This window comes from Cnephaeus nilssonii (genome assembly GCF_951640355.1).
Source record: "Cnephaeus nilssonii genome assembly, chromosome: 13".
Taxonomy (NCBI): Eukaryota; Metazoa; Chordata; class Mammalia; order Chiroptera; family Vespertilionidae; genus Cnephaeus; species Cnephaeus nilssonii.
In genome coordinates, this window is record NC_137084.1 from 36,793,347 (window position 1) to 36,809,627 (window position 16,281).

Genomic DNA, 16,281 nt, shown 5'->3' on the forward strand with positions numbered 1-16,281 from the left:
TTTTATAAATGAGTGTGTTGGACTTCATATCACAGCTGTTGTCATTTAAAGTTTGGACAGAATTATTACAAATGAAGCCCTGCTGTGAAATCAAAGTCAAAAGGCATCTTGGCATCCCAACCATTTCCTTGGGAGAAGATTACAGCTCAAGTCTGTTGAACTTTATTGCCTTGGGCCTCATGACAGTCTTCAGAAACATGCAAGGCATTTCTGTTAAAGAAACTCAGATGTGCTGGGACACAGGGGATGACATTCTTGTGCATAGCAGTGTCCTAAGTAAAGGGGTGAGGAATAAGTCATGAAAAAAAAGATGATTCACACTTTTGCCGTGTTCTGGGATTATTTTGTAAAATCCTTGGAGATGATAGAGAACATACAGTGATACCAAATAGGGAAAGGTGTGCTGTTTTCCTACAGGGCCTGACAGTATATTATGTTCCAGTTTTATTAAGAGAGGTAAAATTGACAAGTAAAATTGTAGTATATATAAAGGGTATAGTATGATAATTTGATGTATATAGTGTGAAAGGATTTCAAAAATTGAGTTAACATCCATCACCTCACATATTCACCCTTTTTTGGTGAGAATACTAACGTTCTATTCCTTTAGCAAATTTTAATTATACAATACAGTATTATCAACTATAGGCACCATGTTATACATTAGATCCTTAGACCTATTTCATCTTATAATTCAAAGTTTGTTCTCTTTTCCCAGCATCCCCCCATACACTCCATGCCCCAGCCCCTGGCAGCCACCATTTTACTATTTCTGAGTTTAATTTTGTTTTTATTTCACCTATAGATAATATAAACTGTTTGTTTTTCTTTGTCTGACTTATTTCACTTACCAAAATGCCCTCCAGGTTCATCGATATTGTTGCAAATGTCAGGATTTCCTTCTTTTTTAAGGCTGAATAATATTCCATTGTGAATATAAACCACATTTTCTTTATGATTCATTCATTGATGGCCCCTTAATTTGTTTCCATACCTTGACTATTGTAAATAATGCCTCAGTGAACATGGGAGTACAGGTAATCTCTTTAAGATAATGATTCCAGCCCTAGCAGGGTGGCTCAGTTTATTGAGTATCCTCTCACGGAGGTTCAATCCTCGATTTGTGCATATACGGGTAGGAGGCAACCATTCAATGTTTCTCCCTTCGTCTCTCTCTAAGAACCAATGGAAACATATCCTTGTGTAAGGATTTTTTTAAAAAATAATGATTTCATTTTCTTTGGATATATACTCAGAAATGGGGTTATTGGATCATATAGTAGTTCTATTTTTTAATTTCTTGAGGAACCACCATACTGTTTTTCATAGTGCCTGTACAGTTTACATTACCACCAGCAGTGTACAAGGGTTCTCTATTCTCCAAATCCTTGTTAGCACTTGTAAATTTTTGTCTGTTTGGTAATAGCAATTCTAACAGATGTGAGGTGATACATTGTGGTTTGGATTTGCATTCCCCTGATGATTAATTATGTTGAGCACCTTTTCATATACCTGTTAGCCATTTGTATGTCTTCTTTGGGAAAATGTCTATTTAGTTTCTTGGTCCATTTTTTAATTGGGTCATTTGTGTTTTTGCTATTGACTTATATGAGTTCCTTGAATATATTGGACATTAATCTCTTACTGGACAAGTGATTTGCAAATGTTCTCCCTTTTAGTAAGCTTCCTTTAAATTTTGTTGATGGTTTTCTTTGCTGCGCAGAAGCTTCTTAGTTTGGATCATACAGTATGGCTTATTTCACTTAGCATAATGTCCTCAAGGTTCATCCATGTTGTAGTGTGTGTTGGAATTTCCTTCCTCTTTAAGGCTGAATAATATTCCTCTGTGCATGCATGCATGCATGCATGCACACATTTTGTTTATTCATTCCTCTGTTGGGTTGTTTTCACATATTGGATATTCTAAATAGTGCCGCTATGAACATGAATGTACAAATATCTGTTCAAGTCACTACTATTTTGGGTATATACTCAGAAGTAGAATTGTTGGATCATATGATAATTCTATTTTTAAATTTTGAGAAATTGCCATACTATTTTTATACCATTTCACATTATCACTAAGATTTTCTGACTATTCCAACAACATTCCATCCAATGGATTTTAGCATCAGTGGTATTTCTTGCTTGATCAATAAGAAAATACCCTTTGTATTTTTTCTTCAGAGAAAAAAAATTCCAATTAATTATAAAATACATTCCAGTTTCAGAGAAGTTAAAATATGAAAAAAAGAGTATCTTAGATTCAGTGAAATGTAGTTAAATGTACCAAAACCTCCTCCAAAAACTGTTTTCTATGAATTACATACTTCACCACAGTTTTTGGAAAGCAGGTAAGTAAAGCTAGCTATTCATCATGAGCATATCAAAATATCTTTCTCAAAATGTATTTTTACCTCATTTATAAAAGAATGTGCTTCAGGGACAGTATTTTCCCAAAAAAACTTACCTTAGTACATCTTAGTAACAATTTGGAATAAAAGAACCCCATAGGACAGTAAACCATATATCCCAGATTTTTGTTTCCATATGTTTATAATTTCCGATGATGTGCTAATTAATACTTATTTCTCTTTGTTTTGTCTAAGGATTGTTCGAGTTTAGAGGAGTATAACATTGCTGCAGCATTACTCCCTTTGACCAGTGCTTTCTATAGGGTAAGTTTCGTTATGATTTATATATAAGCTCATTTTGATTTATATAAAAGTATTCAGTACATGAATACAGTATGTCTAAGACATATCGGTGGTTATATTTGTTATAACATTTATTGTATACTATTTGTAGAAATTTTAATCTATAATACTAAATCATCTAAAACAGAACCACCCATTTCATCCCTGCTTCACTTTTTATAGCACTTTATAACAACTGAAATTATGTTATGTATTTGTTTACTTTTGAGTGTTTTCCCCCACCATAGAAAGTAAATTCCATGAGGTTGGGATATTGTCTTGTCTTACCTGTTGTGATAGTCTAATGTCAATCAGTAAATATTTGTTGAATGAATAAATGAACAAATGAACAAACTAACTAAATCTATAGGGATAGAAATTAGAGTTTAATTTCATTGGCAATCTCTATGAACCTTCTGAGAATTTTCTGGAATGTTTAGTGAATCTCATGATTCTGTCATTTACATTTATTACATTTCTCCTATCCATGTCTTTTCATAAAGAAGTTAGTTTTATGGCAAATAAATTCAGCAAGTTCTTTTTATTCTCTTTTCCTGTGGAGAACCTATAAGAATTTAAATAGCTACACTCTGCACAGCACATGTAATACATCCTTCTGAGATGTGCAGTGGGAAACAACACGCCTGTGGCCTCCAGGCTGACTCACTGCTGAGCCATACGCAGTAGCTTTGGGACTTCAACAGGGAACATGGAAGGACTTCCGGCTTAAGGGACTCCATATTTTCATGGGTTTATTAAATATCCAGGTCTTAAGGCCTCAGGTAGAGTCCTCGCCATGAAATGATCATGCCCCTAGATGCTAGCAGTAGTCTTACTCTTTTTATTCTGCCTGTCCTTTCTGTTTCATCCACCATTTCTAACTGATGAGGCCTAGCTACTTTCCTAGTAGCTAGTAGGTGCTCAAAAAATATTTATTGATAAGACCAGTTTTCTAAAAACTCTATTTCAAATAGTATGTCCACAGTCTTGGAGTTAAAGGTCTTAACCCAAAGTTCTCCCTAATCGAGAGCTCTTTCTCTGCTGCCAAGCAGTGAATATCCCTCTTTTTCCTACTTGCCCTCTTCTAAAACTGAAAGTGGAATTTATGAGGTTCACACTTCTGAGAACTGGAAGTCACACTGAGCATGATCAGGAAACAAGGCTAAACCGCAAAAATGTCAACAAATGAATTTGGGTGTGGAACTAATGACATTGCTGGAGTTTAGACATCATCTTTTGGTCTTCCTGCCCAGCTTAAGTTCTTAGTTTTTTATCTCATTCCTCTGCTGGCATAGAGAACACTGTCACAAAAATAGGCTAGGCTCTCCTGCATCCTAAGCCACCGAGGAAATTTGCGTCTGTATCTCAGAGTAGCTAGATCACTTCATCCTATATCTTAATTAGCTTCATAGCATTTAGGAGTGCTTACATGGGCATTTGTTAAAGAAAATGACATTTAAAAAAAACTTCCCACTTCAACATCTAAGCTATTTTATAACCTAGATATTGTGCATAAATAAATAAGGAGAAACCTAGGGAAAATAAGAATTGATAGTAGAAACCCAACTGCTCAAGTGACACAGGTACCTTATGATTTTTTTTTTTTCGGTTGAATTATTTAACCATTTTACAATGTATATTAGTAAGGGTTTGACCCTGATAACGGAAACACCATAGTGGTATGAAGTAAGGAATTTATTATAGGGACCAGCTCTTACATTGTTACGGAAGCTGTGGGAAAAGCTTATGGAAGTCTTTGAATTAGGGTCTACTTCTGGGCCTGAGGTCTCTGTAGGTCATCGGGGCAGCAGTCAGGAAGAACAGCTGGACATGACACAGGGCTTTTTTGCCGTGACAGACTGGAATCTGTGTCTACCTCTTACTTCCACCTCGACAGTGCAGGTGACCTGCATGAGAAGTAGCACTGTTGGCCATGGAGCTGCGCATGCACCTGGCCCTGGACTAGGAGAGGCTGAAGGAAGAGGTCCAGCAGGAACTGGGAGAGCTAGGAGTTCAGTTCCTTCTCCATGTCAACAAGATGAACCAGCAGATCAGTGACAAAGTCTGTGAACTACAGAGCACCTGGCATCCTATACTGACCTCCAGATGTATGGCTGCTGCTTCATTTTTGCCTTCCAAATCTTGGACAACTTTCTCTGGAACCATAGAGGGAAGAGAATTCTGGAAAATATAGTTTTAGCTTAGCTTCATTTACACATCACAAAGCCACCACACTGTCTCTTTTAGTTTTATGGGAGTTGTTAATGCAATTAGTTAACAAGTTGAGCTAAATGCCATGGTGTTTCTCTGTATTATCAAACCTAACATACAGATGTATGTTTTAAGAGTGGGTTTACCAATTTAATTCTTTGTTGTTGGCTTGGGTTGGGTTGGTTTGGTTTGGTTTGGTTTGGTTTGGTTTGGTTTGGCTTGATTTGTTTTGGGTGTGAATTAGTTAAGGTCCAGTCAGGAATCAGAAACACCAGTAAAATGAGCAGGGAAAATTTAATTAAGTAAATTACATTTTATTAAGTAGTAACAGGATTAACTACTAAGAATTAAAGAGAACTCTATAGAATACAAGCATAGCAGGTAAAGGGAGCAGCTGGTACCTCTAGGCTCAGGCAGAGTCCCCCGGAAAGGAGAAAACTTGGAAGAGGGCCCTTCCCCCACAAAACTGAGAGTCAGACATTGTTGGAGAGGTGCTACTGTGGCCAGTGGATGGCATGGAAATTCCTGGAGGTGCCACAGACCACGGCTGGCAAGCAGGAAACTGCCTACTGGAGTTCTGGCAGGACTTGCTAGGAATCCAGTCACTAGGGTGCCAGTGAGACTTCACAGGAAGCCACTCTTTGGGGTGCCATTGGAACTTGCTAAGTGGGGAGCACTTCTGGGTGCATGCCAGAGGAGCCAGAAGGAAAAGCACACCACTCAGACTTCAGTGTCGCTTCACTGCCCTGTATGGCATAAGTGCACCGCTGGCAAAGGAGGACTGTGGCAGGTCCCGCTCCTGTACCACAAAGCAGAGCAAAGGAAGGTAGATTTGGAGAAAAGAGCTCTGCATTGATAACTGACACGGGAGGGTGAGGGGAGGGATGGGTGGATCATACCGATTCTTAGATGCTTTCTAAAATTCTGTCTTATGGGAAATTATTTCTGGGTCATATGCATTTTTTAATTCAGGAAAATCTGTAGATGTAAAGTGCATTATCCTGGCCACCAATTGCAAATGAGCCGTTCGCATAACTGCTCAGCCAGTAACAACTCCTGGCTCCTGCTCAGCCTGACTTCAGAGATTGGACTCAGCTTCTTGTCTTTTTAAAACTTACTTTAAAAATATTTTAATAACATTTATTAGTATATTTTTTTCAATGTTGCAAAAGTTTATTACGCATCTCAACATACAGAGTTATTATCCCAGGCAATATATAGTGGGCAGCAGTCTGAATAAAGCATTTTCATGGCTAGTAGGAGCTTATATTACTCTTTCTAATATAATAAGTAATTCCATCAACCAAATGGGCATTTTCTAAAATAAAAGTAATACATATACATGGTTAGAAAATTCAGATAATACAGAAAGATACAAAGTGCAAAATGAAAGCTCCCTTTCCCACCTCTGTCCCATTTCCTCCGATGGTTGATTTCTTCCTCGGTGAGAAAAATTTTGCATTTTTGCCAGAATATACAGATAAAAATTACATTTTTTTAAAACTAGAGTTATCAAACCACTCACACTGTTTTCCTACCTTGCTTTTTTCACTGAAGAGTACATCTTGGAGACCCTTCCATATGCCTAAATAGGTACATAGCACATATACCTATTTCTTTTTAATGACTGCGGGTATATTTTCTTTTTAATGAAAAGATCATGTACATATCCTTACCATTCTTATAAGAGCAGACCATTTCATTGGCCCAGATGAGATGTAAATCTTTTAGAGATTTCTTTATCATAAAAGATGTTCCACTTATAACATGATCTATCTTAGATCTTTGGGAATTTGTTATGGTATTTTCCCCTACTGTTCCTTCTAATTTTTCTCTACTTTTAATAAGTTGTGTATAATTCATGCTTCTTTAACTATGAAGCCTTTCTTGAAGATGGTGCCTTAACAGCCAGTTTCAAATTTTCAGGATTACTCTCTGTTCCTAGGCAACCACTAATATAATATACCTTTTGTCTCTATAAATTTGCCTTTTCTGGACATTTTCTATAAATGGAATCATATAACGTAAGTTTCTTTATGTCTGCCTTCTTTTACTTAGCAGTATATGTATTTTATTCCTCACCCGAGGATACACCCATTGATTTTAGAGGGAGGAGGTAGGGGTGTCGGAGAGAGGAGAGGGAGAGAGAAAGAGAAAAACATTGATGTGAGAGAGAACATTGATTAGTCATCATCCATATGTGCCTGGACCAGAGATCAAATCCGCAACGTAGGTATGTGCCCTGATCAGGAATCAAACCCACCACCTTTCGGTATACGGGATGATGCTCCAACCAACTGAGCCACACTGGCCAGGGCTGAGCATAATATATTTGATGTTTGCCTTGTTGGTAGATGATTTCCTTAGAACTATTAATTACTAATTAAGAATTTTCCACCCCCAGAGTGCTTAGGTCACCTTCTGTTTTGTTTCAACTTGTATCTAATTCAAAATGTAATACATAATTAAACTAATTGTATTTTCATAAATACATTAGGAAAAATGTGAAATGTAAAGCATTTCCCAGTTTGAAGAAATATATATATTTTACATGTAAATAAAACTTAAGACCAGGTTATTGTATATTCAGGGTGGTACAATAGGAAAATAGGTTGGTCACTACCTGTAAAAAGTCATTTGTGTAAACTAGCTTAGCTAATCAAAGAAGTAGAAAGTAAACATTAAAGCATGGAGAACCACAGAATTTCCTGAGCCATCGCCTGAGCGATGACCTTCCTGCCACCAGGCTCTAGCAATAATTCTTTCCCAACCCTGCCCTCCAAAATGAGCAAACTAAAATCTAGTATTTATCCGTGTCTTTCTTGTGTAAGCCTGTGTATCTAACAGAACATGGTATAAAAAGTCCAGAGGAAGGTGGTAGAAATAATAATGATAGCTAGTATCATATTTATGATATTGTGATTGCTACTAATTAATAAATAATAAGAGAGTTTCCTAAAAATCTACAGAATAGGAAAATAATTTTATTGTTCTTAGACTTCATGATCTGGATACATTGTATTTGCTATAAAAGGCCTCAAAGGATTACATTTTTGGCACACACACAAAAAAGGAAAGTCCTTTTTCATCTTTTTTTTTTTTTTTTTTTTTTTTTTGCGCTGTAAAATCAAATACTAATCTTAAAAATAAGTCAGCAGAAAAATGTTTGAGAGTGAAGACAGGCATCAACACTGGGCTGAATCCAGATTTGGCCTGGAAAAGAGATAAATGTGCTTGTTCTTGCAGATGCCTCTGGCACAGCAGAATTTTAGAATGGCCAGAGGAATAGCGTCTTGCTTTTATTTCCTCCCTTCATTTCTTTTCTTGTTCTTTAGTACAACTTAGCATTCCATTCCTTTCTCCTCCTCCGTTTCATCACAGCCTCTTCTTGCTTCCCTCACTTTTTCTTTCCAGCTTTAGAGGTCTGCTCTGTTCTCCTAATACCTGGAAACCCTCTGCTTCTGAGAAACTGAATTATAATTGGTTTAGAGTTGCTGTTACTCATTAATATTAGTTTGTGTTCACTGATTAAACTAGTTCTATAAGACAGCTATAAAGTGATTTACTCCAAAGCTCTAGAATGGATATTAACTATTACTGTGTTTTTCAGTGAAGAATTACAAGTATTTGTTAAATATTTTTCTGGACTTTTCAACTTCTTTCATGTTATGGTCAAAGGTTTGGGGCCCTTTGGTTTATTCTTCAGAAAAGAAGGCAGCCTACTCCAACTCTGGTTCTTTCTCTATTCCAAAAGAAACTTAGCATAATTCAGTTCAATTGGCATTGAACGAGTCAGGGTCTCTGCCCTTGAGGAGTGCACACACTTACAGAAAAGATAGTTTAGTAAAATAAATTACAACGTAAGTGTTCAAAAACAGATATATTTTTAATTCCTGGCACAACAAAGAACACTGCAAAGAAATTGTCACATTTGTGCCTTGAAAGATAAATATGCATTTGTCTTATAGTGGGGATGAGATGGGGAGTGGGTAGGCAGGGAAGGCATAGATATTCCAGAAAGAGAAGACACCAGGAATCTGGAATTGTGGCTGGAGACGGAGGCAGGAAAAAAAGGTAGAATGTGGCTAGACCATGCAGGGCGTTGTGTGCCACATTAAGGAATTTTAATAATGTATATATAGCAAGGAGTTTTTACTTCTACACTCATACTTTTTTTAAAAAAAAATGGTTTAGATAACTAATAGCAAAAACAAGATTTAAAGGAATGTGGTTACTTATAAGTAAGTGATCATCAGGCTATTTAGTAATAAATATTTAAAGCTTTCTCCATTAGACTGTCAACTTTCCATGCTTTCCTGGGCTCATTTCTTGTTCTCTCCTCTTTTCTTCCTTTTCAGAGCCCTCTTTCTGTAATTTCTTCTGCTTCAGCCAGTCTTAGAGCATCCTTCAACATTAATATACATGAAAACTATACAAATCAAGAGACTTTTATTAATGTTATAGAGGAAGTTGTTAGTCACAAAGGATAATTTGTTACCAACAATTAACCTTCAACCTCAAGATTTATTATCAATTTCCAATCAAAACTGTTAACCCCAATTATTCTCTAAGAAATATCCACCTTGGAGGAGGGACCTGCCATTTCTTCTAGATTAGTGTATAACAGAGTGGAATTTGAAGAACAAATTACCATTCAATGTGGCAGTCAAACCAGATGCTGGGGAACAGGAAAATGGTCCGACTTGACTCTCTTCTTAGTTTTTAATATTTGTTTTTGTGTTCTGGAATTTGGTGCCTTAAGGGGGAATAGTGTCAGTATACTAAGAAATTGAGAGAACATGGTGTGAGTACAATTATTGTAAAGGATGGTTTATATACTAAGAAAATACCAGAATCTTGGTTACATAAAGTCCTCAGCTAAATTCTAGAAATTTTTCATAAGTGCTTTGGGCAACAGCCTAATTTTAAAAGGAGAGTTATAAATGCAGATTTAAAATATGTATGTGGAATGGATTGGGCACCATTTCAAAAAATATTCTTGAAAAGATCCTGTATAGCCGAAACCGGTTTGGCTCGGTGGGTAGAGCCTTGGCCTGCGGACTGAAAGGTCCCGGGTTCGATTCCGGTCAAGGGCATGTACCTCGGTTGTGGGCACATCCCCAGTAGGGGGTGTGCAGGAGGCGGCTGATCAATGTTTCTCATCGATGTTTCTGACTTTCTATCCCTCTCCCTTCCTCTCTGTAAAAAAATCAATAAAATATTTAAAAAAAAAAAAAAAAAAGATCCTGTATAATTGCTTTCTTTTACCCAACTTAGTTTCCCCACTAATACTGGCTAATTTGTTTAATGGTTCACACCAAACCAAAGGTTACATATAGCCTCTTATGTTGCATGTGATATAGATCAAACTACAGAAGCAATTGTATTTTCCCAATGTCTCTACAGCCCAATTAGGAATAGTGACATCCGTAAGAACCTATCTATAAACTGTCATGTGACTATGACAATTATTAATATATTAATGTTTATTTTAATACTAGAGGCCTGGTGCACAAAATTCGTGCACGGGGGGGGGGGTCCCCTCAGCCCAGCATGCACCCTCTCCAATCTGGGACCCCTCAAGGGATGTCTGACTGCCCATTTAGGCCCCATCCTGGTGGGATTGGGCCTAAAGGGACAGTCGGACATCCCTCTCACAATCCAGAACTACTGGCTCCCAACCGCTCGCCTGCCTGCCTAATTGCCCTTAATCGCTTCAGCTTGCCAGCCTGATCACCCCCTAACCACTTCCCTGCCAGCCTGATCAACATCTAACTGCTCCCCTGCTGGCCTGGTCACCCCTAACTGCCCTCCCCTGCCGGCCTGGTTGCCCCTAACTGCCCTCCCCTGCTGGCCTAGTCGCCTGCTACTGCCCTCCCCTGAAGGCCTGGTTTCCCCCAACTGCCCTCCCCTGTAGGCCTGGTCCTCCCCAACTGTCCTCCCCTGCAGGCCTGGGTCCCCCTCAGCTGTCCTCACCTGCAGGCCTGGTCACCCCCAACTGTCCTCCCTTGCAGGCCTGGTCCCTCCCAACTGCCTTCCCCTGCTAGCCATCTTGAGGCGGCCATCTTATGTCCACATGGGGGTGGCCATCTTTGACCACATGGGGGCGGCCATCTTGTGTGTTGGAGTGATGGTCAATTTGCATATCACTCTTTTATTAGATAGAATAACTGCCTAGTATTATGGGTATTTGCCATAGAAAGAAATTAAAGAATAATAATACTTTTATTGAATACATCTGACATACTATTCAGATAGTACATACATACAACTATGCTAAATGCTTTATATGCATGGTTTAATAACTATTATTATTTACGTTTTTTAGATATAAGCATGGGGTGTTTTTTTTAGTTCTTCTTTAACCTTTTGCACTCGGATGTTGAGTGTGACTCGACACGGTTAGCATTAGAATAAAGGAATCGAGAAAAAAGCAAGCGAGTGCAAAGTGTTAAGACATAGTCTGATTTCTTCTCATCTAAGACTTGAGCTTATCTGAAACTCTGATATCTAGGCTTCAGAAACAAGGTGCAAGCTCATGAAATAACTTTTCCCCTCATGAATTTTCTAATACTTTATAGTTTTGATTTGTATACAGAATTCACTATAAAAATTTTTAAACAACTTTTTTACCCACAAAGATATTATTAGAGTGAAAAAAGTAAACCATATTCAAAGCCATTTTTACTTCTTAACCCTCCAAAAGCCTTTTCATTCTTTTTAATAATATATTAGCATCATATATTATATGTAATATCTGATGTAACATATAATAATGTTATATTATTAACATGTACTGAGCTGTACTTTGTAAGGAATCTTGGGGTAATGGATGATGCCCAGTCACCACAAGCATCACCAAGACTGTGAGCTGATTTCCAAAGAGGAACTGAGTTAGTTCTGAGCCATCCATTGTTTTATGCCAGGTTCCCCTCATGATTAATTCAGGTTATGAAATAAAATTTTTCTTGTGTGGAGTTAACTGATTTTAGTGCAATCAAATCTTTACCCACTTCTCTAGAGCTATTTATACTGACATTCCTAGACTTTGTGTATGATTCAAATAACATTGATTTATATTTAAGATACATTTAAGGGAAATTTTTAATTATACTCACTTTAAAATAGAGATCAATTAAATTTTTGTCTGATACTGTCTTCTTTAAATAACTAATGAGTGTAATAGTCTTGTGGGAGGAAGAGGCCCTGTGCCTTCTACAGGGAGCCTGTGTCACCCGCCGCCACCATATGAGCTGCAGTCCTCTCTCCCTCTCCCTTCCTCTCTGAAATCAATAAAAAATACATACATTAAAAAAACATTGACTGTTCTCGAAGGCATGAGATCACCGAGTCTGACATTTGGCTCCTTACCTCCCCCTTCACTCTGATCCTGGAGTAATGGGAAGTGGCAATAAATTGAGCCCGGTGTCTAAACTAAGGCATTTAAGGAATCACAGCTATGTGAGTGCAGCCCCTATTTACTTGTTTAAAGGGAGTGGGTGGCAAGAGTTCTTGTTATATTTTTATACAGTTGGATCTGGTCATACTCTTAGAGACAAGGAGCTGCACATCTTTCCCAATAGATTTGTAACTCATTTTGAGTCAATTACTTCAGCAATCGTTTATTAAATACTTACTACGTATAAGATGCTGCAAGGATAGTGATGATGATGGTAGTGGTAGTTGAAGTATATGATGCATGAATGATGTTTCTATCTCTTTCCCTTCCTCTCTCTCTTAAAAAAATCAATAAAATTGATATTTCTCTCTCTTTCTTTGTCCCTTCCTCCTTCCTCTCATAAATAAATAAACAAACAAACAAATAAACAAACAAACAAATAAATAAATACATAAGAATTGTAGCCTGTCCAGTGTGGCATCGACCTATAAACCAGGAGATTACAGTTCAATTCCCAGTGGGGCACAAGCCCCAGTCCCTAGTGGGGGGGTTCACGGGAAGCCGCCAATCAATGATTCTCCTCACCATTGATGTTTCTATCTCTCTCTCCCTCTCTCTTCCTCTCTGAAATAAATATATATACTTTTTTTTTTAAAGAACTGTATTAAAAGTTTCACAAAAATAAGACACCTATTTGGAAGTGCTAATCAATGGTGCCATGCTAAAGATGTTCACATATGCCGAAACCGGTTTGGCTCAGTGGATAGAGCGTCAGCCTGCGGACTGAAGGGTCCCAGGTTCGATTCCGGTCAAGGGCATGTACCTTGGTTGCGGGCACATCCCCAGTGGGGGGTGTGCAAGAGGCAGCTAATCGATGTTTCTCTATCATCGATGTTTCTAACTCTCTATCCCTCTCTCTTCCTCTCTGTAAAAAATCAATAAAATATATATTTTAAAAAAAAGATGTTCACATATTACAACATCTGCTGAAGTTATGCAGTTTTACAACTTCTGCAATTCAAGATATTGTGTCCCCATTCATAATTCTTGTTCTTCCTCATGGTTGCAATCAAAATTTTACTGGCTTCATCTGGATACCTGCGAATTTTGTGGGAAATTTTCTATAAAATAACAAAGGTGCTAATTCAGAATTCTCATAGGTTAACAAATAAAGAAGAGGTTTGTTTTTGCTCAAGCAAGTCCTAGATTGCTCTTTCTGAAGTGTCCTCTGGCTGCCATTTACATTTTTGCTGTCTCTTGAGTTAAGGAGATATTTATTTGTATTGGGATGGTTGTTGTTTTTTTATCTCTGTGCTAAGTGATTGATTTCCCAATTGCATGTTTGATGACTTGACTCATTTTTTTTATTAATTCTCACCCGAGGACATATTTCCCATTGATTTTTAGAGTGGAATGTAGGAGGAGAGAGAGAGAGAGAGAGAGAGAGAGAGAGAGAGAGAGAGAGAGAGAGAGAAGCATCGATATGTGAGAGATACATTGATTGGTTGTTTCCCGAACATGCCCTGATTGGGACCAGGATCAAGCCTGCAACTCAGGTACATGCCCTTGACTGGGATCAAACCTGAGACCCTTCAGTCCAAGGGCTGATGCTCTAACCACTGAGCAAAACCAGTTAGGGCTTGACTCATTATTTTATAAAGTTCTGTGGTGTTACAAGGAAAGAACACATTTTGTTTTGTGTGTTATTTCTTACAAAACAAATTTATTTGTTTAATTGGTGTGCAGAGACTACACTTGGCCAAAGCTAAAATCTGTTATCTTTCCCATCCAAAAAAGTTAACTGAAACTGACATGACTTCTGGGAAGCACACTGCAGCTGACATCTGGGCGTGCCCGTGCAAAGTGTTATCATGAGAGATGGGTCCACCAGGACTGGAATGTGAATCCTCTAGAAGGATTGAGTAAAAAAAGTTATCTGGACTATATCACCTTTTTTGGAATTAGTACATTTTACATTTTTTACAGCATAACTCTCTCTCCAGTGGAATGCTGGGTCACAATTGGCAATTACTTGTTTTTCTAGCATAGCTACATGCTGTTTCAGTGGCTCCATCCCAGTGTTTTAAAACCTTGTACGTGACCGTACATTTGAGAATTACCACCCAGCCCCCAGCAGCGTGCCGAATACATCTTAGTGCTCTGGAAAATGTGATTATAGTATAATTTATCTTTCGGTGCCAGTGCTGTGCAGAGAGCCTCCTCTACAAATGCGGATCTTATTTTATTTAATCAGTGCTTCAATTCTGCAACTTCTTTGAAAGGAAAGTATTTTTAATCATGAAGTAACCCGAATTCATTCATTAATAGTTTCCTACCTAGAGCCCTCAAATTTTGTTTGCATTAGAATTATAATGCTAAACTACTTTTTCCATCTCAATAAATCTTCAAATTTTTGCCAAAAAAAAATCATTGCTTTGATTTATTTATATATTTTATCCACCATCCTGTTTTTCTTCTTGGTCTTGCAAAACTGAGATTCTATATACAAAAATGTTTTAGGAATGCTTACTATGCTATAAAAGGCAACGGAACTTTAGGATCTTTATGTTTACTTATGATTGACATGTTCATAATCTTAAAACACCATTGACCCCCAGATCTTTTTGTTTTCCTTGGTGAGCACTTGCCAATGGCGGTAAAAGGGTTAAGACAAGCTTCTCACAGGATGGATTAGACAAATTATAAATATTTCCTATTCCTTCTCCTCCTTAAATTTGAAAATCATCATACTTCTTGTTATTCACATCATTGATTAAAATGTTGGAAAGGGCAGAACATCATAGCAGTCCCCTTGACACTTCCTTTTAGTATAGTCTCAATCTACTTAGTTATTAGTTGTGGAAGGTAATTTAGATTCAAATTACAGAATGCCTAGAAGTCATGTTAAGGAGTTTAGACTAATATTATTCTCGACACTCACAAGTGTGCAATAGCATACTCTGAACAGGCAGTGACGTAATTATGTTCCAGAAACAGACAGCAGGGTAGATGTTGGGGAGGACTGAGAGGTTGGAGGGACAGAGGCCACTTTAGTAGACTAGCATAACAGACAGGTGTTGATTAGAGTTCTCAAGAGGAGATCCACATGGGATGTTATCTGTAGTATGATCTGCTTTTAGCAAGGGTTACAAACTAAAAGGCTACTGACGCCAAACAAAGAATGCAGATGAGCCAAGCAGGCCAAAGGAAGAGCAGCAATGTGGTGGGGTCACCAGGCAGGGATGCAGGAATACTGTTAACACATCTCAATTTTTTAAGAGAAACTGGAAACTTAACTTTTATATGGAACTAGTGGCCCGTTGCATGAAATTTGTGCACGGGGAAGCGGGGGGAGAAGAGAGGGAGGGGTGTTCCTCAGCCTGGCCTGCACCCTCTCCAGTCTGGGACCCCTCAGGGGATGTCCGACTGCTGGTTTAGGCCCAATCCCTGTGGGCAGTTGGACATCTCTCTCACAATCTGGGACCACTGGCTCCTAACCGCTCGCCTGCCTGCCTGATCGCCCCTAACCACTCTGCATACCAGCCTGCTCGCCCCCAGCTGTCCCCCCTGCCAGCTTTCTTGCCCCTAACTGCCCCCCCTACTGGCCTGCTCGCCCCCAACTGCCCCCCCCCCGCCAGCCTGATCGCCTCCAACTGCCTCCCCCGCCGGCCTACTCACCCCCAATTGCCCGCCCCCCGCTGGCCTGATCACTCCCAACTGTGCTCCCCTCCTGGCCTGATCACCCCTAACCACCTCTACCTCGACTCCACCACCATGGCTTTGTCCGAAAGGTCTCCCAGTCTAATTAGCATATTACCCTTTTATTAGTATAGACTAGAGGCCCAGTACATGAAATTCATGCATGGGTAGGGTCCTTAGGCCTGGCCGGCAATCAGGGCCGATCAGGTTTCCTGACTCCTAACCTCCCCACCTTCTCCTTCCCTCGCTCCCTCGGCGCCGCTGTCCCTGGTTGCC

The 16,281-nt window shown here is 38.7% G+C and overlaps 1 protein-coding gene across 3 annotated transcripts in view; it reads left to right on the forward strand.

Annotated features, from left to right (window-relative positions):
- Nucleotides 1-16,281, forward strand: part of SBF2 (SET binding factor 2) — a 369,973-nt gene that overhangs the window by 264,071 nt on the left and 89,621 nt on the right. For all 3 annotated transcript variants that reach the window (XM_079788328.1, XM_079788326.1, XM_079788327.1), the window contains exon 17: nt 2,610-2,678. In XM_079788328.1, coding sequence (XP_079644454.1) covers nt 2,610-2,678 — 69 coding nt within the window. The remainder of the gene's footprint in view (nt 1-2,609; nt 2,679-16,281) is intronic.